The 27,605-nt window shown below is 37.1% G+C and overlaps 1 protein-coding gene across 4 annotated transcripts in view; it reads left to right on the top strand.

The window, feature by feature from the left end:
• Window positions 1–27,605, top strand: part of LOC126162157 ((E3-independent) E2 ubiquitin-conjugating enzyme UBE2O) — a 227,908-nt gene that overhangs the window by 57,697 nt on the left and 142,606 nt on the right. For all 4 annotated transcript variants that reach the window (XM_049918460.1, XM_049918459.1, XM_049918463.1 and 1 more), the window contains exon 5: window positions 3,643–3,827. In XM_049918460.1, the coding sequence (XP_049774417.1) occupies window positions 3,643–3,827 (185 nt within the window). The remainder of the gene's footprint in view (window positions 1–3,642; window positions 3,828–27,605) is intronic.

Raw genomic sequence — 27,605 nt, 5'->3', positions numbered from 1 at the left:
TAAGTTAACTTGTAATTAAAAGCTATTAGATGTTTGTGTAGTTGAAAATGAGTTTCACTGTTTTGCACTTCTTCTGAAACCATATTGATCTTTCCCAGTATCTTATCAATTTTTCAATCTGTTCCTTTGTGTATTAGTTATGACAAAACTTACAAATCTGAGTCATTACAGAATTCTATTGTTCTCAGATTTGTCTGCATATATATATATATATATATTCTTCATCACAATATAACACTGCTTTTTGTGAATCTGGTGATGAGCCTTAGTTTCATAAATGTTGGGCACTAGAGAAAATAGCTGTTTGTTTCCTATATGGCTCACTATTTTTAGTAACTCCACAAGCAACAGCAGTGTTTTACTGTGCAAACTGTGTGTACATAATAAAAATAGCCAATTCATGGTGCTCAGAAAGGCTCTCAGCTGACTGGTGGCTGCCCCTACCTCTCAACCTGGGGAAAATTCAACTGCAAAGTTATTTCAATCAAAATATAGGTAGCAATTTTTCTTGCAGATTTCATAGGGTGAAAGTTTCAACAGTAGACACACAGTATCCCTCACTGTGCACTTTACGTTGGTTTGTGGTGTATGTGTTTTAGATGTACCCTGAACACCAGAAATTCGAATTTAGCTTTTTCATATGTCCAGACATTTCCAGATCAGTAATTACTTTTTGTTTTATCACCTAAGGAACATTTTTTAATTAATTCATTTGGAAACCTTATTTTTGTCACTTTGTCCTTGCTGTTTCCAAATTACAGATAACACAAAATGGTGCATTTATCCTTTCTAATTTGTAAACAAATATTGATAGTGATCTGATCCACAAAAGAAATGCTGCATCTGGGATGTGTGATGTTGCAATTGAGACATGTTCTTGGTTTTGTTGACTTCAGCCTACTAATCCAGAGGTTTGGGATTCAGTCCTCAGTTCTAGGATTTTTCTGATACTTGCAGATTTTTTAACCTCTTGCAGTGATACTAAGTATATGAAAAATACCAAGTTGTGCCATGATTTAGAGTTCACATTAAATCTGTTACTGGGCTGGGTAAATAAGTTTGAGTGTTGGAGGGAGAGAAGGACATAGATTCTCAAATAGGAACATGCCTAATAAAAAAACTACTGTGTTCAAATGAACCATACACTTGCCAACTTTTTTAAAGCTATTCTCTGAGTTTAACACTTTGCCTACATTTGTACTAAATGTTTCAGATTTTACTCAAAACAATATTCGTAAAGCAGGGTGTATACGATCCGGGAGATCTGGGAAAAACCCGGGAATTTTTTCATCCAAGAGAAAACAGGGAAAAACCCAGGGATTGTTTAGAATTCCAGGAATTTTTCATTGTTGTAGTTTTCAGTTAAATTTTTGTGATTTTTGGCTGGTAAGAACCGATACTCTAGCAGAGGATATTACTGTATCCTGCTACTGCAGAATAATTCTGCAGCAACAAAACATGAACGAGAGGAAAAAAGAAAACTGAAATGAAAGTTAAGTTGCAAAGGAAATGCGTTATATACAACAACAAAACACAGTGCTCAGACGAGCATCTGACAACAGCAAAGTGTGTCAAAGGCTTTAGAAAGACTATGCAATGCTTCGTAACAACAAATTGCCTCCGATGAGCGTGACATGACAACTGTTTAAATTAGATTCGTTTGAGTAGTTGCGTGCAGGCTCTTGGGCATGCGCAGTTGCGTCTGGTTACAGAAGTGTGGCTGGGTGCAACTATCTAGTATTGTCCCGGTTCGGAAATATCGTAGATCCGGGGCTGATGCACAGAGCAGTCTGAGTTGTGGGTAGTCTCCACGTGACCTGTGTTTACGTTCAGTGGTTTTGTTGTTTCCTCCTTGTTTCTTGCTCTCTTGTTAAATGAAAACAAAATGTATTTTTGTGGCCGGGAGCTAGCAAGTGAATTAAAATATGTTTGCATAATCACGGAAGGCTAAAATAGGTTATTAGTTTCAGATTTTATGTCCACCTTTCTGACCGTAAAGCATTAATCGCGTTGCAGAACAATGAAGTTATTTTTGTCGGTTTGCTAAAGAGACTTGGCTTTTATTAAATCTTTTCCATTGAGGCAGTCAATTTATTTGAAAAAGTGTTTAATTTCACACTGTTGGCTGGTTTCAACTGCTGCATTTCAAGTGCACATATGGCATTATGTGATAATAAAGAACCAAACGTGAGATAATACAGTACTGGTACTCAAAGAAAATTTGCATCCGAATCTGGACATACGAATGTGCACTTAAAACTGAATTATGCATTTTAGTATGGTTCACGAAATTCTGATTCTCTTGAAGTATCCTCTGATGTCTTGTTTCTTTTCTGCCATAGTGTAAGATCTTTTAATGTTTTACACATAGGAACATAGGGTTTCCTGCGTCATCACAGCTGCGCAAGCACGGTGATGCCCGTTATCTGGCTCTCTCTGACAACTGCTGAAATGAACCTATTTCTAACAGGTTGTGGGAAAATGTTGCAATTGGTGGTTTGAAAAGTGTTACATTCAAAGTAAATTTCCGTTTACGCAAGATGAACTATGTGCGAGAATGTATGATTAATTTCTTAAATCACAGAGCGTTTGACTCTCATTTAAAAATCCACTCTTTGAGGACGACCATTTAGAAGAATTTGGAGCCCAGAAGATCAGACATTTACATCGTTATTAAAAATTTACTGGCACATTTGTTTGATGTATCTTAAAGTGTAACATGTGCATAAAAGATCAACATTATATTTGGAAGCTTAGCTTCTCTTCCAGTTTATTAATCTTCTTATGTGAATGCTGTGTATATTAATGTAAACCATTAACTTTTCTTATTTGTGTGTTCGTGCTACTTAAGAGTGATCTTGCTATTGTCTGACTGCATCACATGTCTTATGCTGTCATCAGTGGGTGAGATCACGCGACATGAGCTATGACTGGCTTACAAAAGTGCATCGCAATCTTGATTTCAATGCTTCGGAAAGTGACATGCAGTGTTTGTTGGAATTCAGATTTATATCTTTGCAATATGAAAAATGCAGCATACGTGTTGCTGCACATCAAAGGTCTTTCAAAACATGTTCCCCCACCCCCGAGTTTCATTTTCTAAAGTGCCGGGAAATTCTACGTCGGTATATAAAACTATAAAAATTCAAAGGATTGATGAGTTTTACAGTGCCGAGGAAAAGTGTACTGTCACTTAACTCAGAAAAAGTGTGTTTTCGCCTGGGAGAAAGTGTATTTTTAACCGGGAAATCTGGGAATTTTTTTTCCTTGTCCACATATACACCCTGTAAAGAGAACTGAAAACCAAGAACTTACCAGCTGCTGACATATTGACGTTTGATCTGCTTGTGCCTGTTAAGTAGGTATTTCATAGACGTTAAATTTATGTGGCAAAAGTCAGGTTAAATAGAGAAAACAAATGAACATTGAAATTTTGAAATATGGGTAAAGAGTAAATCATGTTGTAAAATTCTCAAATAAGGATTAACTTACATAAAATAGAAACAAGCAGTTTTAAAATTATCTATTCATAACCATCAGAGGGGGGAAAAAATGTATGCTACTTTTCATTAGCATTTTTCATGTACAGTGTTGTTCATCTTGTCCAAATAAATCAACTGATATGTGACATCCTTTTTTCAGACTGAAATTGCTGAATGTGTTTGAACCTTGCACATTGCAAGTTGGTGACCGAAATTTCTATACCTTCCGTGATGAGGATACAGTCATCACCAAGGAACAGTGGAGGCGATCTCAACGTGAGCTTATACTGTCATCAAATACAATTGTCAATGGTCCAAATAAGAGGAGCACAAGGCGGCCACGTGGTAATCATTTTTTATTAATGACTTTCTCCAGTAGTCTCGCATGTACAGAAGTATTATTTCCAGTGACACACCTACTATCCCCATATGAAAATACAGTTGTTTTAATAATGTGTACTGTCTGTAGCAGAAGTTTGGGCAATTACCGATCACTTATTCATATCTCTCTAAAAATTGCTCTTGAATGCTGTATCAACTTCTCCCTTAACCATGTATATTAAAGTGAAGTATGATTTGGACTTATTCTTCCACTTGACATTCAAATAACTACCAAGGCATTCACCCAGTAAGAAATGATGGGCAATCATTTACAAGGGGACCAAAAGGGAGAAGTTAGTCAGATATTCAGCAGTATTTATTTACTTATGTATATACCATTGATACATACAGCAATGAGCATGACTTGGATGTCAAACTTATCAGGATAATGATTACATCTATTTACATGACTAATCAATTACAATATACTATTCAACAAATTTACAAACAAATACTACAGTATTATGAATAAAACAACAAATTACTGTTGTCCTCACAGTTCAGTGGTGACATGTTCAAAAGTTGACTGATACTGATGTTATCATTGTACAGTTCAGCTGTACATACACAATAAAAATAAAAGTTCCACTATGCAGAAACTGAATTAAACAAGTAATGTGATCCCCATAAACTACTTCTATTAACATTTGACAGTAATGAAATAGTTTACTATATCTTTTCTGCCATGAGCTCTCATTCACAAATTCCTTAACAGAGTAGAATGAAGAACTGCTCTGTACCAGGACCAGATTTTTTGATTAATAGCATATGTCATTCTTATGTTTGGTGTCATGCATGTGGACTGTATGTGAAGGTTATAAGAGGAAAAATGTATTGGAAATACAGTGGTAAGTATTCTCAGTTGGCTAAACAGTTCGCGATGGGCGCTTCTTTAACTTACTGTACAAATTTTTCCAAACACTCTTTTTCTAAGCAATGAAGGTTCTTGAGCAGGAGAAGAGTTTGCCCTGTAGGTAATCCCTTGTGACATAATGGACTACACATAAGCAAAATAAGCTGCCTTTGTGACCATTTGATCACCAACATAAGAGGTAATGCAAAAGCAGCTGAGCTCGATCTCTTCACAGTTTGAAGTGTGTAATGTTTCCAGTTTAGTTTGCAGTCTAAGTGAAGACCCAGAAACTTGCTGCTATCAACTGTTGGTAGCTACTTGTTATTTATTGTGTGCCAGTGTATTCATTTAACTTGATCGAAATTGCGTAAAATTTGTCTTGCTTAGCTTGGCAGAAAGGGAGGTAACAGTAAACCAGTTACAGAATTTCAATAAAATGTTTGTGATGAATATGGTTGATAGTGCTGTGTCATCTGGAAACATAGTAAATTTGCACTGATCACCATTCTTACCTGCAAGAAGGTCATTTGCATAAATCAGAAATAATAAAGGTTCCAGAACAGAAACCTGTAGGGCGGCATGATTTACACCCCAGTCTGATGTGCTAATTACTCCAGATTTGCAATCCACAGCTTCCAAAGTTATTTTCAGCTTCCTTCTGCTGAAAATGGATTTCTGCAGCAACTTACAGATGTCATACTTCTTCTAATAGTAGCTATTGATCCACTTTGCAAAAACCTTTAGTGAAATCCCAGAAGATACCCCCTGGTGAATTATTCTAGTTTAAGAACTTCACAAATGTGAAGAATGATGTTCATTCACAGTATTGCTTTGAAAATCAAACTACCTTTTCTTCAAAATGTCCAGTCATTACACACTTTAAATTTTTGAATAATTTTGAAAGTACCATAAGAAGTGGAAATTTTTCTGTAATATTTCTGTATGAGGCATTCCTTCACCTCACCCCGCCACCGCTTTTCTTTAAAGAGGTTTTACATTGTCATATTTCATCCTTTCTGGGAATATAGGTATAAATCTCAGTATTCTACATACTTATGTTTCACTAGAGTAGTGTTTCAGTAAGTTACTTGCATACAGACAAATATTTACTTTTTAATGAGAGAGTGGTATCCTTCACTTCCCTGGTGGGTATAGGAGATTACACTAAAGTATTTGAAGCTTACAGGAATTGACATCTTTGCTTGTTCTGCTTTATAGTATCATACTACTTTCTTCTTTTATGAGAGGTTTCCCACTATCATTATACAATTGCACCTGGTTATTATTTTAATTATATTTCATATGTAGTGCAATAGAAGACACTCTTAATTGCACTAAAGTTATGTCTGTCATAACCTCCATTCGTCTTCAGGAATTATTAGTTGTTTTTATGAATCAAGTCTTCTCTTGACTCCTAGAGACACTATGAACAATATCCTTCTATGCATTCCTGGACGTTGTTTTGGGAATCATATTAGTGCATTCTGTGGTTTTTCTCTGTATTAGACTTTCTGTTATTCTGAGCATTACACATTTTTCTAGAGGGTTTTTTGTTTTTGTGATATGTCGAAAGTACTTTAACACATTGCATACTGGCTGCCACGCCACGATTATTGTAGCAGTTCCCAGAGATTTTCGTAAGATGCGCGCGAAATGAGCACGCTTTACTTATTTGAGTGTAGCTGCAGGGTCAATCCATATGAAGTGGTCCAGTGATTGTTGCTTGACCATTTTTAAATATTTTAATTGTTTATATGTGATTGTCCTATATTTGAGAAGTTCAAAACAGTTTTTTAAAATAATTTATCTTGCACCTTTACTGGATGGTGGCCATTTTTATTTGTAGGTGTGCGACGATTTTTCAGACTGGAGACATTAACGAAAATTTTAATATCTCTGCACTGGGTTAAGTTACAACATTGCAATTGACATTTTTAGAAGTGTCCTCTACAACATTGTCTATTACACAAAATACCCTAAATTCAAAAATAACCAGTCAAACTTACCTCCAAAGTTTGGTATCCAAATTTTCAAAAATCCTCTTTTTAGGCCCAAAAATAACAAACATGGAGTGATTTATGAGAGTATATTTTCTTCCTATAGTTAGGTATCATACACTACTAGCCTCGCATACAGCAAGAACACTTACAAATGTTTCCATAATTTTTTATGAATTTTTGAAATTTGAAAATTTTCATTTTTTGCCAAGTTTGGGATTAGTTATCTCAGATGGGACTGAATATAAAAATATGATTTTTGCACAGTTTGTACACCTATGTGATAGCAATATATTTTAAAAATTTCGACATTGATATCTGACTGTGAACGAATATATGAACTATTGAAAATGAGGAGATAATTCATATTACTCTACAACTGATCTTATGGCTGTTGCCTATTTAAATGGTTTATTGTTTCATAGTAATAACATTTGTGACATATATTTAGTTAACACTATCACCCAATATTCATTTAGTTTATTTATTTTTAATAATGCAATATTAAACAATAGGTGCTTTTGCTTTTGTTCTATGGTAATAGAAATGCCCATTTACGTTTAGGTTTATTGTCACTAAAGAAGTACATTATTTCTGGGTGTGGCATTTTTGTAGTCAATCTGTTCTGAAACCTCCATTAGAGGGGATGTACATACATGGTGTATATGACCCTGGGCAACCGGGTGATCCGGGAAAAACCAGGAAACTTTTTCATCTGGGAGAAAACTGGGAAACACCTGGGAATTTTTTAGAATTCTGGGAATTTTTTATTGTTTTTGTTATCAGTTAATTTTTTGTAATTTTGACTGGTAAGAACTGAAACTCTAACAAAGGCTATTACTGCAGAGTAATACTGCAGCTATAAAACATGAACTTGAGAAAAAGCAAAAATAAAACTTAAACTGTATAGGAAATGTGTCATATACAACAACAAAATACAGTGCTCATACAAGCGTCTGCCAACAGCAAAATGTGTCAAAGCCTTTAGGAAGACTATGCAATGCTTCGTAACAACAAATTGCCTCCAATGAGCGTGACGTCACAACTGTTTACATTAGGTTCGTTTTAGCAGTTACGAGCGGGATCATGCGTATACGCAGCTTCTCACGCCTCTTGCTACTGAAATGTGGCTGTTGGCTGTGTAAGCAGCAAGCAGCTAGATGCTACCGGGAAAAATGTTACTGGAGTGCCCAAGCTGCCAGATTCATGCATGTGCAGCAGGCGCAGATCTAAGTGTGTGTGTGTGTGTGGGGGGGGGGGGGGGTGCGCAAATTACTATCCTTGAGGGGAAGAAACCTTGTTTCACAAAGCGCCTAGCATCCAGCACATGTTAGTATATCGATTATTCATATGACTTTGAAACGCATCCCTGTCGGTTTTTGAATATTTTTGAACACATTCTAAGTTGATTTCTGAATGAATCGTAAGTTGATTTGTGAATGCATGCATAGTGTACATGATGTCTCTGTCAGGGGAATCCTCGTCGCATGTAGAAACGAACTTTCCTACAGACAAAAGGGGCTATATGAGCTGAGTGGAGTAATGCCGAACGGATGAGTGCCGATGAGTGTCAACCGGTTCCAGACTGAAGCGCCTAGAACCGCTCGGCCACAACGGCTGGCAGTTACGTATTACCTTCCTTGTGTATACAAGAAAATGAAATTTTGACAAAAAAATTTTTGGCCAGATCGCTGTTCTAGTAAGGGCCAGTTGAACAGCCGCCGGCTAGCAGCCACTTTAAGTTCTATTCTGGAAGTAGCACAGAAAACGCGTTGTACGGACACGTAACAATGCCTAACCGGAGAATAATCGGGGGATAACTAAACCAGTGATTCTGGCAGAGTTAGTGAAGTTAACCAGCGAATATGCTTTGGCATTGACAGGAATAGTTACAGAATTAGTGATAACAAGACTCTTTGTTAGAACAAGAAAGGAAAAGAACCGGGGACATCACACAAATTATAGAACAATATGATGATAAATAAAAGTAGTATTACGAAAAATTTCGTACTATTACTTTTCAATCTCATGCTTGAGTAACTGGAGTATACGAATGAAGTGTGAAACCATTTCCTAAAGTAAAGCATTTTGCTTGTAGTAGGCCTAATAGGCATTTGATATTGGTACTTTGAATTATATTCTGTTGTTAAAAAATGACCATTTTGGCCAAAACAGTCTCGTTTACTTGATGTGTGTTACAATTGTTGCAGTTTTAGAAGGGTCTATTTTGTTTTATCTAGCAGAGAGTGACAAAATAGGTGTAATCAGATCGAGAAACCACACCAGTCTTGGGTCCTATTTGTATTAACAACTGTTTCAGTATTAGACGACATTTCAATTTTTCATGTAGCAACACGTTTGACAAACTTTGATGAGGTAAAAGGAAAGCACGCCATGTAAAGCTGTAGCAAGATTAGAGAGAAAAAAAAAAAACCTAGGAGCTAAGGATTGAAGAAATGTGTATTGTCTTGCTTGTCTTGTGTCTTTACTGGTTTTATGTATCCTATATTTAATTTAATGTCACACAAAGCAGCAAGTTGTTAGCTGATAGGGAATAAAGAGCACAAATTTTCTGAAGAGGTTGTTTTCTTCTTCTTTTTCTTCCTCTTCTTCTTCTTCTTAATTAAAAAAGAGAGAGAGAGGGGGGGGGGATGTCAAACTGGCCAATAATGAGCATGAGAGGCACCACAAGACATTTTAATTTCCATTGTCCTGAATATGGTTTGATGGCATCCACTACAAAATATACACGTTTCAATTCCACAGAGCTAAATACAGTGACATGCGATAGGGAGAATCCTGTGTGAAGAGGTGTGGCACTGCACTTTGGCAGACTTACAACCAAATAACATGGCTTACATTTCCTCGAACACACATGTTTTATGCATTAGACTCTTCAAAAAGATGTGCACTACAAAATGAATATAGTTTTGAAAATTCGATTTTTTTCTAATTTTTGATGTCCTATCTCAAACGCCCAAGGGAGTGGCGGGGTATTGCCCCAGTTCGGAAGTATCATAGATCCGGGGTTGATGTGCAGAGCAGTCTGAGTTATAGTGGGGAAGTGGGTAGTCTCCACATGACCCGTGTTAGCATTTAGTGATTTTTTTGTTTCCTCTTTGTTTACTGCTCACGTCAAATAAATACAAAATGGATTTCTGTGGTTGGGGGCTATCAAGTGAATTAAAATACATTCACATAATTACGGAAGGCTAAAATGTGTTGTTAGTTGCAGACTTTATTTTATTTTCACCTTTCTGACAGTCGAGCATTAATTGCCTTGCAGAACAATGAAGTTACTTTTGTCGGTTTGCTAAAGAAATTTTCTTTTATTAATCTTTCCCGCTGAGGCAGACAATATATTTTAAATGAAGTGTTTAATTCCACACACTGTTCGCTGCATTTCAAGTGCATATTTTCAACTTCTAGCACGTATGGCATTATGCCATAATAAAGAACCAAACATGAGATAGCATAGTACTGGTACTCCAAGAAAATTTACATCTGGAAAACTACATTGAAAAGCTTAATATCAGGTAGTGGCCTAATTCACTGGGAATCTGGACATACGAATGTGCGCTTTAAATGTGCACATTTTAGTATGGTTCACGAAATTCCGATGCTCTTGGAGTATCCACGGTTGTTTTGTTTCTTTCATGACATAATTTTATGATCTTTCAAATGTTTTGCATGTATGTACATACGGGCTCCCTGCGACATCGTAGCTGTGCAAGCACGATGACACCTGTTATCTGGCGCTCTCTGGCAACTGCTGAAACGAACCTGTTTCTAACAGGTCACAGGAAAACATTGCAAATGATGGTTTGAATAGCGTTACTTTCAAAATAAATTTCCTTTTATGCAAGTTGAACTGTAAGCGAGAATGTACGATGAATTTCTTAAATCACAGAGCTTTTGACTCTCATTTAAAAATCAACTCTTTGGTGACCCATTTAGATGACTTTTATGTCGTTATTAAAAATTTTACTGGCACATTTGTGTGAGATATCTTACATTGTAATACGCGCATAAAAGACCAACATTATATGTGAAAGCTTAGCTTCTCTTGCAGCGTATTAATCTTATAGACCAATATTATTTGTGAAAGCTTTGCTTTTCGTGCAGCAACTCTATGTATATTTAAACTATTAGCTTTTTCTGTTCATGTGTTCGTGCTTCTTAACAGTGATGTTGCTATTGGCTGACTACATCATGAGTTCTTAGCTCTGAATACCCTCCGTCATCGGCTGACAAGATCACGTGACATGAGCTATGCCTGGCTTACAAAAGTGCATCGCAATCTCGATTTCAATGCTTGGGAAAGTAACATGCGGTATTCAGTGGAATTCGAATTTATACTTCCATAATATGAAAATATCCAGCATATATGTTGCTGCGTATCAAAGATCTTTCCAAAACTTTTTTTTTCCCTCTGTTTTGTTTTCTAAAGCACCGGGAAATTCTATGCCTGTGTATAAAGCCATATCCTTTCAAAGGGCTGATAAGTTACACAGTTAAAAGAGAAAATATACTGTCAGTTAACAGGGATAAAGTATGTTTTCACCTGGGAGAAAGTGTATTTTTAACTGGGAAATCCATGAGAAATCCGGGAATTTTTTTCCTTGTTCGCGTATACACCCTGACATACTTCGAGAGTGTAGAATGTGTTATGTGCTAGTTCTGTGTGTAATTTGTAATTAATTTTGAGAGATTAACTGCAATGCAATAACATGGATGAACAGTGTTCTGTTGGACAGATAGCAAGTGAAGTGTGTCACAAAACAGTTTTACGGTTCAGTTTCAAAAAATCTGAAAAATGTCAATGACTTTGATGAAGACAGACAATCTTTGTTTAAATTTCTAGTAAGTACTTCTGTAACATAAATGTGTCAGTATCATGAGAAGAAATATATTCTGAAGCACAACCTCATTTTTGGAAGAAAATGCTGTGATCCAGTTAAAGTTCATAAAAAGCCTATTACTAAAGGTTTGTGGGAAATAAAACTTGAACATTTGTCCTTGTTATGTGAGAGTGAAACAGCTTCCCAAGTGAAACGTAATGTGATTTCTGGAAATTCCCTGTTCCCAAATTGCTACTCAAAAATATTTGTTGTGATTCCAGAACCAGAATCATGTAACCTTGTTAATGACATTTCTATTCCTAATGAGGAAGCTGTTAGCACATTTCATTTTGCTTGTTCTATGTTAGACGTATCTCCTGCTTCAAAAATAATAAAATTAATTAGCAGAAAAAGAAAAGCAGCTATTGAAAATAAGGTACAACAGATTTCAGACAAAATTAGAAAAGACTGGAGTCATGCTTTAATAATACACGTACCAACGTTATTTCTAAAGAAGAAGAAGAAAACCTACCACCAGCATCATCTGACACTGAATATTTGAGCTTAATAGAGAAATTAAAAATTAAACGTTCAGTGACATCCAAAGAGGAAAAAGTTAAAATTTTAAGTTTGCTCCCTGACTCATGGCCAAGAGAAAAAATAGTTCATGAATTCAACGTTTCTCCTCGTTTGGTTAAACTAACCTGAAAATTAGTGAAAGAGCAAGGCATTCTTCCAGTTTTTAGAAAGAAGAAGGGAGTAGGTATAAGTGAAGAAACAATTAAAAAGATCCAGCAGCTCTTTTTTTTTTTATGAAAACAGTAGAATGTGCCCAGGTTGCAAAGATAGCAAAACAGTTGTTATAAATTGAGTTAAAGTAACAAAGCAGAAACGACTAGTCCTGTCAAATTTAGAACAACTTTATGTAGCTTTCAAAAATTCTCACCCACAACGCAAAATTGGAAGGTCAAAATTTTGTGACCTCCACCCTAAGTGGTGTATTTTGGCTGGATCCTCAGGGATACACTCCGTTTGTGTTTGTTTATATTCTCAAAATGTCAAACTGATGATTGTGGGTGCAAAACTCAGTGATCTTAACTACAAAGAGTTACTAGATTTAATGGTCTGTGACAATAACAGTTATGACTGCATGATGAGTTTGTATAATAAATGCCCTGCTAAGGAAACAGGTATTAAATTGTTTCACGAATATGATGAGGAAATGCCAGACAATAATACCTTCAAACAGTAGGTTACAAATGATAGGGCAGAAATGATGACAGTGGTTAAATCTCAGGAAGAGTACTTGGAATCTTTAATTGATAACTTACAAAAACTCAAAGTCACCACCATGTTTCTAAAACCCAAAGTAAGTTTTTGAAGGACAAAAAAGCACAACTTCATGAAACTGAATGCATAGTGCTAACTGATTTTGCAAAAAATTTTACATTTGTGATTCAGGATGCAATACAAGGGTACCACTGGGTCAGTGACCAGGAAACATCCATTTATTCTCTACTTTAAAAATGAGAAAGATGAAGTTCAGTTCTTCAATTTGCTTTCTAAGTGACTACTTGGAGCATAAAACTTTGTCTGTACATGTGTTTCAAAAGTATGTAATAAATTACATAAAAGAAAATTTTCCCAAGGTTTAGAAGCTGATATACTTTTGAGATGGAAGTGGTAGTCAGTACAAGAACAAAAAGAATTTTTCAAATCTGTGCAATCACAGAGTAGACTTTGGGGTGGAGGCTGAATGACACTTTTTTGCATCTTGCCATGGTAAAAATGCATGTGATGGAGTAGGAGGTACAATAAAACATGAAGTAAGTAAAGCCAGCCTACAAAGACAAACAACAGACCAAATTATCGCAGTACAGGACATTTATGTCTTCTGCAAGGATAATATTGGAGGCATTACGTATTTTCTGATCAAGAAAGAAGTGGTTCTGCATATGAAAACAACACTTCAAACCAGTTTTGAAAACTCCATAGCAATAAAAGGAACAAGCCATTTCTACAAATTCCTTGGCATTGCAGAAAACTTAGTTCAATGCTATGTAACATCAGAAACCGAAATTTATGAGGATCATTGTGTCAGTAAAATCACATCTTTGTCTTTAACGTTGAATGGCATAGTGGCATGTGTGTATGGTGCACAGTGGTGGCTTGCAGAGGTTGAAAGAATAAGTTCTGAAAACAATGATGTTTTCGCTCATTTTTACCACCCTGCTGGCCCAAGAACATCATTCAAGAAATCTACTAGTGTCAAAGTTTGGTGAAAAATGTTTTAAGGAAACTTTCAGTGCTTGAACTTACCACACCAACTAGGTCGTCTCATTGTATATCGCAGAAGCTGTCTGAAGAAATAAATGTTCTTAACATTCACCACCAGGTTTAGGAACAGTCACATCTCGAAGGATGTTAATTGAAAATATTTATTTTAAGTATGTCAAAATAATATAAATGTTAATTTCAATGATGTTTCCACATTTTGTATATAATTCAGTACCTTACTTTAATAAGAATTGATTATATCCCACCAATATCACACATGAATAGGCAACAGCCATAAGATCAGTTGTAGAGTAATGTGAATTATCTCCTCATTTTCAATAATTCATATCTTTATTCACAGTCAGATATCAATTTTGAAATTTTTACAGTATGTTGCTATCATATAGGTGTACAAACTGTGCGAAAATCATATTTTATATTCAGTCCCACCTGAGATAACTAACCCCAGACTTTACAAAAAATGAAAACTTCCAAATTTCAAAAATTCATAAAAAATTAAGGAAACGTTTGTAAGTGTTCTTGCTGTATATGAGGCTATTAGTGTATGATATCTAACTATAGGAAAAAAATAGACGCTCATAAATCAATCCTTGTTTGTTATTTTTGGACCTAAAAAGAGGATTTTTGAAAATTTGGATACCAAACTTTGGAGGTCATTTTGACTGGTTATTTTTGAATTTAGGGTATTTCGTGTAATAGACATTGTTATAGAGCACACTTTTCTTAAAAAAAATTATGTCAATTGCAATGTTGTAACTTAACCCAGTGCAGAGATATTCATATTTTTGCTAACGTCTCTAAACTGAAACGTCGTTGCACACTTACAAATGAAAATGGCCGCCATTCAGTAAAGGTGAAAAACTTCTCAATTATAGGATAATCACATATAAAAAAAATTAAAATATTTAAAAACGGTCAAGCAACCAATTTAATTTTTATTGGAGCACTTCTTTTGGATTGACCCTGCACATGCCCTTCTCTGATGCTGATGACACGTTGGAGACATGTTTGTATGATGATCTAACATTCTTGAAGGGTGTGATACCTCTTGAAACACATGTCTTTATGTAACAGTACTTCACAAAACTGGCAGTAGTATCTTGTTTCACTTCTTTTACAATGCGCTGTGTAAACTTTGTAAGGTTGTGCTGGATATACCTGTTTTCCACTTCCCACAACAGTCTGAATAGTATGTTCTTTCATGTTCCCAGACAATCGACCAGGTGGATCGTTAGCAGGGGCTCGTTTTGTAAGTCGGATTGCTTCAGTTTCTCTACAGTTGCTGTGCCAACTTGTCCAGGCTCTTGCAACTTCTTTTAGGAACATTTTATAATTTTTAGAGCTGGATTTAAGTTTCTGTACACTTTGTATGTATTAAAAACAAGCGCAAATTATTAGAAACAAAACTCTTTTCTTTGTCGATTTATTGGTGTTCCGCATTAGCCCACAGTATGAAAAATACTGATCAACTCTGTCCATGCCTTTCATAAATTTATAGTATATCGCGATACATTTTTGTTTCTGCATGATCTCACCCCCCCCCCCCCCCCCTTCCCCCCCATGGGAGGGACGCCTCCATTGATTCATATTGTTCCACAAACTCTTGTTTTCCGTTCTAGAAGTGTTTTGGCAACAGCTGTACTTATGTAATAATTGTTTTGATAAATGTGCCACATGCCAAGGTGAGGTGAAAGTACCGAGAGAAAATTGTCTTGAAGCTTTTTTTCGTTCCCCAATGTGTATTTCTAGACTGGAGATATATCCACTTACACTTTCGCAAACCATGTAAACAAGCAAACCATATCTGATAAGTTTTCCAGTATTACATGCTCGGAAACAAAGTTGCTCTCTATATGGTGTCATTGCTTCATCAAGAGAAAGCTCCTGTTGTTCTATTTCATAGAGTCTGTTTTCCTGACTGCTCAGCAAGGAATTGTCATTGAAATGCCATGATTTGCATATCTGCTCAAATCAATTTCTGCTCATTGGCTTTCCAAAAATCGGTGTGTATGAGACCAGTAATCCTTTGAATAATCTTTTGTTATTTGCCCCATTACGATAATTACAATGCCCAGAAATTTTTTCAGTTCAGCAGGAATGATATTTGTAAATTCGGGAGACTTGGGAGTTTCTTTATAATGGTTTTTGTATTGTTCACGATTCAGGTTTGATTGTGTTGATATCTGATTGAACAATTCATCCCCTAGAAATAATTCCACAGTGCTTATAACACTATTGATCTCACTGGGAAGAGTTTTTACACCTGTAATTCCTCAATATGTTTCTAAAATAATGCTCTTGTCCTTCTTCAGCCAACTTTCACTGTCAGAAGCTCCATTATCGAAATCTGTCACAATTACCACACATCGGTTGATTATAGACGTATTTTCTTCTTCACTTCCACTGCCACTATCAGTAATATCATCTGAATCATTTGGAATATCAGAAGTATTGTCCACAAACAGTTCAGTAAGGATCTCACTTTGTTACCTGTTTTTGCACCATACTGCACAAGACAGTAACTACATTACTGACTATTTCGCAGTACTGATTGTTGGCAGTAAAGCACAAGATAAAAATAAGTTCATATTTTTGCTCACTGCACTAAACCCTCCAGTTCACATGTAACCTTTTGTTAAATTGAAATAGTTGCTGGCATGAGCAACAGATCTCAGAAATTGTACGCTAAATGAAAAACGTAAATTTATATGATCTGTCCACAATAACTGGACATGAAAACATGTAAATCTAAGTGAGCCATATGCAATGTGTTAATTTTATCTGGAGTATTGTGGCCTCCAAAATTATTTTTTTCCAATATTGTTTTCTTTTTTTTTTCTTTTTCAGTCTGTGAAATCCTCAGGACCCTTCTCCAAACCCACATTTCAAAAGAATCGATTTTCTTGTGATCCACTTTCTTCATTGTGCATGACTATTGTTTGTACAAAATTATGAGGAAGATCAAAGTTTCATCTTTTTTTATCAATAGTGACAGTTTCCTTTCCTTTAGCAGTTTTCTTAATTTAAAATTTTAATGACTTTTCTAAGTTGTACCCATCTTGTTTCCTCTTTGCAGGACGTGCTTTTTGTTATTGTAGATCCAAAAGTATATATATAATCAGTCAAAAGCTTTTGATAACTATCACAACTACGGGTTTGTGGTTAAAACAGGGATTTTGTTTTGAATATTCTACCATATCCCCATTCTGATAATAAAACAAGTATAAACATGCAAAAACTAAGGACCTCTGTTATGTATTTGACTGGTTGTTCACATGTAGGGGGCACTGATGAGTATCCACAACAGCACTGATTTGCCTAAGACGGTTCCATTTGAGTAGGTCTCATTCCTTCAGCTGTCTGCATAGCAGTCAGTTCGCATTAGTTTACAGTACATTATGTGCATCGAGCAGTGTTTTTGTATATCTGATCTGGCGCATGCTGTATCGCCTGCTGATGAGGCAGAAGTGGGAGATTGGAATTGAGAAATTCTTGTAATTGTAGCTCTGGATCAGAAAGGATGTTCTACTAGAACAATAGTGACAGAAGTTTGACAGCCCAGTCTACAGTGATGTATACATTGCAGCGGATGAAGCAAACTGGAGCCAGTGCAAGTGTTCTGCGGTCTGGAAGACCCCAGGTAGATCAGTAGTTATGTGTTCAGAATAAATGTCAGAGGACTCATACGGCACTTGAAATTAACGAGGAAGTAAATAGTATGCAAACAGCTCTAGTCTCTTGGCTCAACAGTGCAATGCTGTCTTCATGAACAAGGCTTAAAGGACTGCATTGTCACCAAAAACCCGCTATTATGCAAACAAAATTAGATGAAACCATTGTAATGGGCACAGACAGAAAAACTGAAGTGTGTAGCGATGGTCCAAAGTTTAATTCATGGAGTAATCTAAGTTTTTAAGTATTATCGAATGTTTGTTTGTCGACTTAGTGGAGAACGCATGAAGAGTCAGTGTGTCATGCCAAAAAGAAGGTCATGGTAGAGGGTCAGTTACGGTGTGGGGATATTTCACGGGTGATAAAGTCACTGATGTACTGAGAATTAATGACACATTAAAGGAGGAAGTATAGCAGAGGATACTGATGAACAATGCAGCTCCATCTGGCCAGAGACTTGCGTTGGTACTGCAGCATAAATGTAATCTCAAACAGCCTTCTAAATTGTGCAGAGGTTACATCACTAGAAAATAGAAATGTGGGGAAATGAAAAATGTGATTTGGCCAGGTCAGTCACCTGACTTACATCCCATTGAACTCTTATGGGATGTACTTGACTGGGAAGTCAGAAAATTGAGGTCATCTAATGTTGTTTTGTGGAATAATTGACAAAAGTGGTGCACTGCAGTATCTGCAAGAACACCGATGATGATGATGATGATGATGATGATGATGATGATGATGATGATGATGTCACATTCTCCGACAAGCGTAGGGAACGATGCGGGAGACCCGCACCACTGACTAGGTAAGGCCCTAGCCGAGGTGGTTTGCCATCGCCTTCCTCCGACCGTAATGGGGATGGACGATGATGGCATTAAAAATCCCTGACCCCACCGGGAATCAAAATGGGACCCCGTGTGCGGCAAAACAAAATCTTATCTCCATAATGCCAAGAGTCTGTGCAGATGTTCTGAAGGAAAAGTGGGGATACTTTGAAGAGGCTAAAATCTACATCATATTGTATTGTTTCATGACAAAAATAGAAAATACGTATTTTGTGGTTTATTTCGTACAGTGTGTTTGTGCATTTAACTAATATATATAGTTTGTGGCATGGGTGACCAAAAACGTATGACTAGTAGTGTATATTTATCTGCTTCCTCAACGATTTGGTACCTGTGACTACATTAGTGTCCATTCCTGTCGTCAAGATTTTTGTTTTCTTTAAATTTAGATAGAGGTAAACTTTCACACTTTCTTTTAATGTTTTTCCCAGCCCACTTTTAAGTCTTTTTCACTGCCTGCTAAGTGTTGTGTCGCCTGCATATCTTAAGTTGTTGATAACAGCTGTAATTTTAATTGCAGTTTCCATATGTGTTAGATCTACAGACCTTATTACATATTCACTATAGACTGAAAAGAACTGGAGATAGTATACATGACTGTCAACGACATGAATCATTTCACAATCCTTAAATTCTTGCTCCCCCCATGACCCATGGACCTTGCCGTTAGTGGAGTGGCTTGCATGGCTCAGCGATACAGATAGCCATACTGTAGGTGCAAATGCAACAGAGGGGAATGTATTGAGAGGCCAGACACACATGTGGTTCCTGAAGGGGGTACCAGTCTTTCCAGTATTTGCAGGGTTGACAATCTGGATGATGGACTGACCTGACCTTGTAAAAATCAACCAAAGCAGCCTTGCTGTGCTGGTAGTGTGAAAGGCTGAAAGCAAAGGGATACAACAGCTGTAATTTTTCCTGAGGGCATACAGCTCTACTGTTTGGTTAAATGATGATGGCATCCTTTTGGGTAAAATATTCCTTAGGTAAAATATTCCCCTATTTGGTTCCCTCGATGGAACTACACTGGAGGGTGTTACATCAGGGTCGGAGTGTGGAATGTTAGATCCCTTACTCGGGCAGGTAGATTAGAAGATTTTAAAAGGAAACTGGATAGGTTGAAGTGTATAGTGGGAATAAACGAAGAGTAGTGGCGGAGGCACGGTCCTTCTCTGAAAACAGGATTATAAATACAAAATCAAACACAACTAATGCAGGAGCAGGTTTAATAATGAATAAGAAAATAAGAATGTGGGTAAGCCCCTATGAACACACAATGAATGCATATTATAACCAAGATACACAAAGCCCACAAGCACCACAGTAGTACAAGTTTATTTGTAAATTAGCTTTGCAGATGTAGAGATTGAAGAAACGTAATGTGAGATAAAAGGAATTATTCACATAGTTAAGAAAGACAAAAATATAATTTTGATCGTGGGCTGGAATTCAGTAGTAGGAAAAGGGAATTCAGTAGTAGGAAAAGGAAGGAAAGGAAATACATTAGGTGAACATGGACTGAAGAGAAGAAATAAAAGAGGAAGCTGAATGGTAGAATTTTTCACAGAGCGTAATTTAATCATCGTTAGCACTTGGTTTTTAGAATTGTGAAAGAAGGTTGTACACGTGGAAGAAGCATGGAGATACCAGTGTGTTTCAGTTTGATTACATGATTGTAAGACAGAAATTTTTCAAACCAGCTTTTAAATTATAAGTCATTTCCAGGGGCAGATATGGACTCTGACCCAATTTACTGGTTATGAAGTGTAGATTAAAATTGAATAATTTGCAAAAATACAGAAAATTATGGATCTGGGACCTGGATAAGTTGAAAGAACCAGAGATTGCTGAACATCTCAGAAGGATCATTAGGCATCAATTGAATAGAACAGGGGAAAGGAATACAGTAGAAGACAAAGGGGTACCTTTGAGAGATGAAATAGAGAAGGCAGCAGAGGATCAAATAGGTAAGAAGACAAAGCTGGGTAGAAATCCTTGGATGTCACAGGACATGTTAAATATGATGAAAGGAGAAAATATAAAAATGGAGCAAATGAATCAGGTGAAAGAGAACACAAATGTCTAAAAACTGAGATTAACAGGAAGTGCAAAATGGTTCAGCAGGAATGGTTAGATGGCAAATGTAAGGATTTAGAAGCATATATTACTAGGGGAAAGATAGATACTGCCTGTTGTTGTTGTTGTTGTTGTTGTTGTTGTGGTCTTCAGTCCTGAGACTGGTTTGATGCAGCTCTCCATGCTACTCTATCCTGTGCAAGCTTCTTCATCTCCCAGTACTTACTGCAACCCTCATCCTTCTGAATCTGCTTAGTGTATTCATCTCTTGGTCTCCCTCTATGATTTTTACCCTCCAATGCTAAATTTGTGATCCCTTGATGCCTCAGAACATGTCCTACCAACTGGTCCTCCTTCTTGTCAAGTTGTGCCACAAACTCCTCTTCTTCCCAATTCTATTCAGTACCTCCTCATTAGTTATGTGATCTACCCATCTAATCTTCATCATTCTTCTATAGCACCACATTTCGAAAGCTTCTATTCTCTTCTTGCCTAAACTATTTATCGTCCATGTTTCACTTCCATACATGGCTACACTCCATACAACTACTTTCAGAAACGACTTCCTGACACTTAAATCAATACTCGATGTTAAAAAATTTCTCCTCTTCAGAAATGCTTTCCTTGCCATTGCCAGTCTACATTTTATATCCTCTCTACTTCGAGCATCATCAGTTATTTTGCTCCCCAAATAGCAAAAACTCCTTTACTACTTTTAAGTGTCTCATTTCCTAATCTAATTCCCTCAGCATCACCCGACTTAATTCGACTACAATCCATTATCCTTGTTTTGCTTTCGTTGATGTTCATCTTATACCCTCCTTTCAAGACACTGTCCATTCCGTTCAACTGCTCTTCCAAGTCCTTTGCTGTCTCTGACAGAATTACAATGTCATCGGCAAACCTTAAAGTTTTTATTTCTTCTCCATGGATTTTAATACCTACTCCGAATTTTTCTTTTGTTTCCTTTACTGCTTGCTAAATACACAGATTGAATAACATCGGGGAGAGGCTACAACTCTGTCTTACTCCCTTCCCAACCACTGCTTCCCTTTCATGTCCCTCGACTCTTATAAGTGCCATCTGCTTTCTGTACAAATTGTAAATAGCCTTTCGCTCCCTGTATTTTACTCCTGCCACCTTCAGAATTTGAAAGAGAGTATTCCAGTCAACATTGTCAAAAGCTTTACAGGAAATTAGAGGCCTTTGGACAAAAGAGTAGCAGCTGTAGGAATAAAAATATCTCAGGTTGTAAACCGGACCTAAGCAAAGAAGAGAAAGCTGAAGTTGGGAGGAATATGTAAAGGATTTATACAAGGGAAATGAACTTGAAGACTGTATTATAGAAAGGGGAGAGTTGGGAGATGTGATACTTTGAGAATAATTTGGCAGAGCACCGTAAGACCTAAGTTGAAACTAGGTCCGTGGAGTAGATGACATTCCCTCGGGACTACTGATAGACTTGGGATAGCCACCCATGACAAAATTATTCCATGTGGTGTGCAGGATGTATGAGATAAGGCAAATATCCTCAGACATCAAAATGACTGTAATAATTCAGATTCCAAAATAGCAGTTGTTGACAATTGTGAATATTATTGAACTATCGGTTTATAAGTCATGGTTGTAAAATACTAACACGAATTCATTGCAGAAGAATGGAAAAGCTGGTAGAAGCACCCTTGGGGAAGGTCAGTTTGGGTTCCGGATAAATGTAGGAACACACAAGGCAATACTGACCACTCTATGACTTCTCTTAGAAGATAGATTAAGGAAAGATAAACCTATGTTTATAGCATTTGCAGACTTAAAGAAAGCTTTTCACAATGTTGATAGGAATACTCCCATTGAAATTCTGAAGATTGCACGCATAAAATAAAGGGAGCAAAAGGCTGTTTACAACTAGTACAGAAACCAGACAGCACCTGTAGCAATCGAGGGGCATGAAAAGCAAGCAGAGGTTGAGAAGGGAGTGAGGCAGGGTTGTTGCCTATCCCAGATGGTACTTAATACATACACTGAGCAAGCAGTAGGGGAAACCAGAGAAAAATCTGGAGTAGGAATTAAAGCTCAAGGAGAAGAGTGAAAACCTTGAGGTTTTCCAGTGTAATTCTCTCTGAGACAGCAAAAGACTTGGAAGAGCAGTGAAACGGAATGTTTGGTGCCTAGTTGAACAGAATGTGTGGTGCCTTGAAAGGAGGGTATAAGATGAACATCAACAAAAGCAAAAAGAAGGATAATGGAATGTAGTTGATACCGAGGGAATTAGATGAGGAAATGACACTTGAAAGTAGGAGATGAGTTTTGCCATTTGGGCCAGCAAAATAACTGATGATGGCTGAATTAGAGAGAATATAAAATGTAGACTGGCAATGGCAATAAAATCTTTCTGAAGAAGAATCTATTAACATCAACTATAGATTTAATTGTTGAGAAGTTTTTCTGAAGGGTTTTTGTATTGTGTGTATAGTATGGAAGTGAAACATGGGTGATAAACAGTTTATATGAGAAGAGAACAGAAGCTTTTGAAATGTGGTGCTAGAGAAGAATGCTGAAGATTTGATGGGTAGGTCGCATAACTAATCGGGATGTACTAAATGGAACTGCAGAGAAAATAAATTTGTGGTACAACTTGACTAAAAGACGGGATCGTTTAATAGAACACTTTCTGAGACCTCAAGTAGTGAATAGTGTAGTGGTGGAGGAAAGAGTGTGTGTGTGTGTGTGTGTGTGTGTGTGTGTGTGTGTGTGTTTAAATCAATAGAAGAATATAGTTAGCAGATTCAGACGGATGTATGTTGCAGAAGTTATTCAGAGAGAAAGAGCCTATCATGGGATAGAATAGTGTGGAGGGATGCATCAAACCAGTCTTTGGAGTTAAGACCACAACAACAACATATTCTTGCTGTAGTTTTATTGTTATTATTTGGTTTTTGTACAGATTTCTGATTAGTTGTTTAAGGTGATCTGGCATTCCTGTAAGGTCTAGTACTGCCCACATTATTTACTGTAGCCCGTGGCACACAACAAGAAGGTGTCGACATTCTATGGTGTTTTCTGTGATCCATCTTTCATTTGCTATTTGGTCCCTGGTGCCTCTACCCTCTCTGAACCCTGCTTATTCCCTGTCCCATCTATGGATTTAGTTTATTGTGGATGATTTTATAGAATCTTACCAGCATCTGGTATTGAAGCTATTGTTCTGCAATTTTTACTTATTTGGATTCCCTTTTTTTGAAGACTGGTATGTAAATGATTGACTGGATACACCTAGAGCAAATTTTGTGGAACAGTTACTTTACTAATTCAGTTGCTTAAATTCCAGCATTTTTTAATAGCTCAGTTTGGAGACCCTCAAATACTGGAACTCTTCTTCCAGCCATTTCTTTTGGGATCCATCTAATCTCCCCTGTAACTTTGGGTTCCACGTCATGTTGTATTGTCTGTTGATTGTCTTTCATACCTCCATTGTCCTTGTATAGGTTTTCACATATACTTCAGTCTTCTAAATATGTCATTCCTTTCAGTTAGCACCTTATTGTACTGTATGTGCACATATATAGGCTGCACGTAAACTTTTGACACAAGATTATGGGAAAAAGTAAATCTGAATTATAGGCTGCCTACTAAATTACAAAAAGTTCTGTAAGAGTTTTATCTCTCTCCCTCCCCTTCTTCAACTCTCCCATAACTAAGGGAGACTAATCACCAACAGGATAGGTTTCAATAGGAAGTTAAAGTAGGAAAAGAATTGAGGCATTGAGAACCATAAAGGCCTAAAGCCTTTATAGAAAAATCGCCAGTCACAGCTGAATCATGTTTGAGTCACATGAAAAGTGTTTTGCAGAATCTGCGGACATTATATCCAATAATCATGATCTATTCCATCACTTCATGGCCCTTGGTATCATTATTTTCATTAAGCATGTTCTGAGGTTCAGATAAAACTGGTACCTTCAGTCACAAAGTACTAGTAGTGTACTATATATATGATAAAGACACTAAATTATGTTGGCAGCCCTACATAATACAAGAACAGCATGGAGCAATAATATTATGCTTTAGCACTTTGGGTCCATATGGAAAAGAATATCAAGAACACCTACTGTTTTTGCAAACAAGGTATAAGTTTTTTTCATAATTCTTTGATGGTTTACAAAAATAAGGAGCTCATGTATTCTACTCTGTTGACACGTGGAAGAACTGATAGCATGTGTTCATGCTGCTCTTGTATCTGTGGATGCAGCTGTGTTACAGAGTCCAGAACTGTACAATCCAGCGAGTTGCACAATGTTTGGATGTGCAGGGGGTCAAACTTTGTAGAGCTGCGGTCCAGGAAAGCCCCTCTAGGAGACGTGGCTCAGGAAGTCAGTGCAGAAGCAGCAATAGCACCTTTCTCGTTAACTGGACACTGTACCCGAGTGCAAAATCCTGCTGTCTGCACGTACTCCAGTGAAGTGTGGCAGATGACGATGCAAGCCATGTGGCATTGCGTGTGACAAGCTGCTGAGAGCACAGTCAGGAGATGCCTCGTTGAAGCAGAAGAGACTGCTCAAACAACGGTTCGGCGTGCTTGGCATCTGGAAAGCATGGCAGTGTAAGCTCTACCTCTTCCCACTAGCTGTACAGGTTACCTGCAACTTATAGACCTTGATGTAATTCATTCTGTAAGAGCTAAATACAGAATGACTGTTGTACAAAAGTCAGTTTCATTCCTTGAAAGAAAGGATGTAATGAGAATAAATATTTTGTAGGCTATGCACTTGTTTGCCACTCCATGGAATGCTGTACCGTGCTGGCTGTGGATCTGTATCAGTTGCTGTGTAAGATGAGGGTGATTTCCCGAAGTGTTGTCACATATGTTCCAGAAAGCATGACATTTAAGGATGTTGTTGTGATGATACTCTTGAGTTTTGCACATCAGGTGGATGTGACTGTGTGATGCTTTTATAGAGAACCAAGCACAGCTGGTAGAAGGTGGAAAGAGGATGGGAGGAAGTTGGTGGTGGTGGTGGTGGTGGTGGTGGTGGTGGTGGTGGTGGTGGTGGTGGTGGTGGCGGCGGCGGCGGTGGTGGCGGCGGCAGTGGCGGAATGGAGGATTCAGCTGCATTATGCTTTGCATTTGTGTAGAGTGTTTGTTCTAGCTAATATCAACCAACAGAATAACAACTCTTCTCGGTATGTTATTCTGGCACAAAAAAAGCAGAGTACGCCTTCCCATTTATTTATTCAAGTAATATGGGGTAATGGTTAATGATTCTTTTTTTCATGTAATCATATTGATCTATGCCATTAATTGAATAAAAACCTTCTGAATGCAAGCAATTTCTTCCTCATTATGGATTCTGCCTTTAATTCCGAACACCAGTTCGTGACTTTACACATGACTTTAAAATAAATGCATGTTGAATTAATAAATAATATGACACTAATGCATCATTTGCTAGTGCTAAGTTGTATGTTTGTAATTAGAGTCCTATACTGATATAGCTTAAAAAACCTTCAAATTCTGATTGTGGGTCATATTGAAGCCAAAACCCCTGTTTAAAGAAGATCCTCATTTAAGGAAAAAATATTTCGCTCCCCAGAGATAGCTTAAAAAGAGGTTTCATTATAAAATTACTGAACTCAAAATAAGACATTTTTATAACTCACATTTTGTATCTCAGAGAATTGAATCGTAGTAGCCATAAGTGCTACAGAGGAAACACTTTACATATTCTGCACAGGTAGCATAATCATACTTCGTCCTCAGGAGCAACAGAAACAGGGGCAGTGTCGTGTATAGGATGCCTTTTCAGAGCTAAGAGAAAATAAGTGAGAAATAAATAGGAGTCCCTGTAGTAAGAGCATATTGAAATGTAGATAAAGAATGAAATTTTTTGTTTGTTTTATGTGTGTGTGTGTGGGGGGGGGGGGGGGGGGAGTGGGAGGGAGAGAGAGGGGGGGGGGAGGCATGACGTAGTCAGTGTTGTTTGAATGATAAAATAATGTGAGGAAAATTATTGTCAAATTTTTGTGTTATAAAATTGTGAATAAATGAAGGGGAAAAATGTAAATAATGGAAGGAGTAACGGCAATAACCACTTGCTGTATAGTGTGTGTGTGTTTTAGTATATAGTTCCAAAGCAGGAGAATATCAAAAGAGCCTAGCAACAATTTCAGTCTTCTTGATGTGCCTGTCAACTGCTCAGTATCTCAGCTATATCATGGATGGTTCTCCAGTTATTTGTATTTCACCCAAGACTTTCCAGCATTGAAATAGTCTGTTGGATGACTGCGAATAAAATTTAAATGTCTGAAAATTATTCTGTAAACTGCCATCAAAAGAAGTGCATATTTTTACTCATTATCACGAATCTTTAAACTTTAGTAAAATCTTTTATGCTGCTGCATCACTTACCATCTTTGAACATAAAGCTCTTTATGCTGATTTAACCCCTGCCCACCCAAAGAAACTCTCTCTCTCTCTCTCTCTCTCTCTCTCTCTTCATCCCTTGTGTTGACTCCTGTCTCTCTTATCAGCAGATTTTCTCTCCCAGATCCTCTCTTTTATTTGTGACATTTTGAGAATTTTTTGTTTCAAGCAATCTATATAATGTTCATATTTTGAGGAGCCAATTCTCATTAATTTTTTGAGTCGGTTCTTGTTGGGAGAAATAAGCAACCAATTCCTCTGCCCAGCTTGCTGAAGACAGTAGTATGAACTAGAGCAGTGCAAATGCACGCCTTATCCATGTACCGTTCACTCGACTGTTGTGCAAGAGAGAGGGCAAATAAACTTTGCACAGCTTGGAAGAAGTTTGACCGACACTATCTTGCCTAATGATAGGTGTTTATGTGGCTCACGTAGCCATGTGCAAATCACATGTGTGCAAAGGCCATGATGGTGCAGTGTGTGCAGGCTTGATGCTTTTTCTTAGGCCTCATGCTACATTTTGAGATAGTTAACTGTTATATTTCCTTAATCGTGTGGAAAGAGCTGCCTATTAGGTCACACTCACCGACAGCTTCCCTGTTTGGGAAGCTGGTAGATTGAACCACATGGATAACGAGTGATGGGGAACAATTGCAACTCACTCAGCTGGTCACACAAATGTAATGCTCTACTGTGAACATTGTACTCTTGCTAATCAGCGGTTAAAGTCCAAAAAAAT

Source organism: Schistocerca cancellata, chromosome 2, assembly GCF_023864275.1.
Source record: "Schistocerca cancellata isolate TAMUIC-IGC-003103 chromosome 2, iqSchCanc2.1, whole genome shotgun sequence".
NCBI classification, from domain to species: domain Eukaryota; kingdom Metazoa; phylum Arthropoda; class Insecta; order Orthoptera; family Acrididae; genus Schistocerca; species Schistocerca cancellata.
This window is presented reverse-complemented; position numbering and strand designations above follow the sequence as displayed.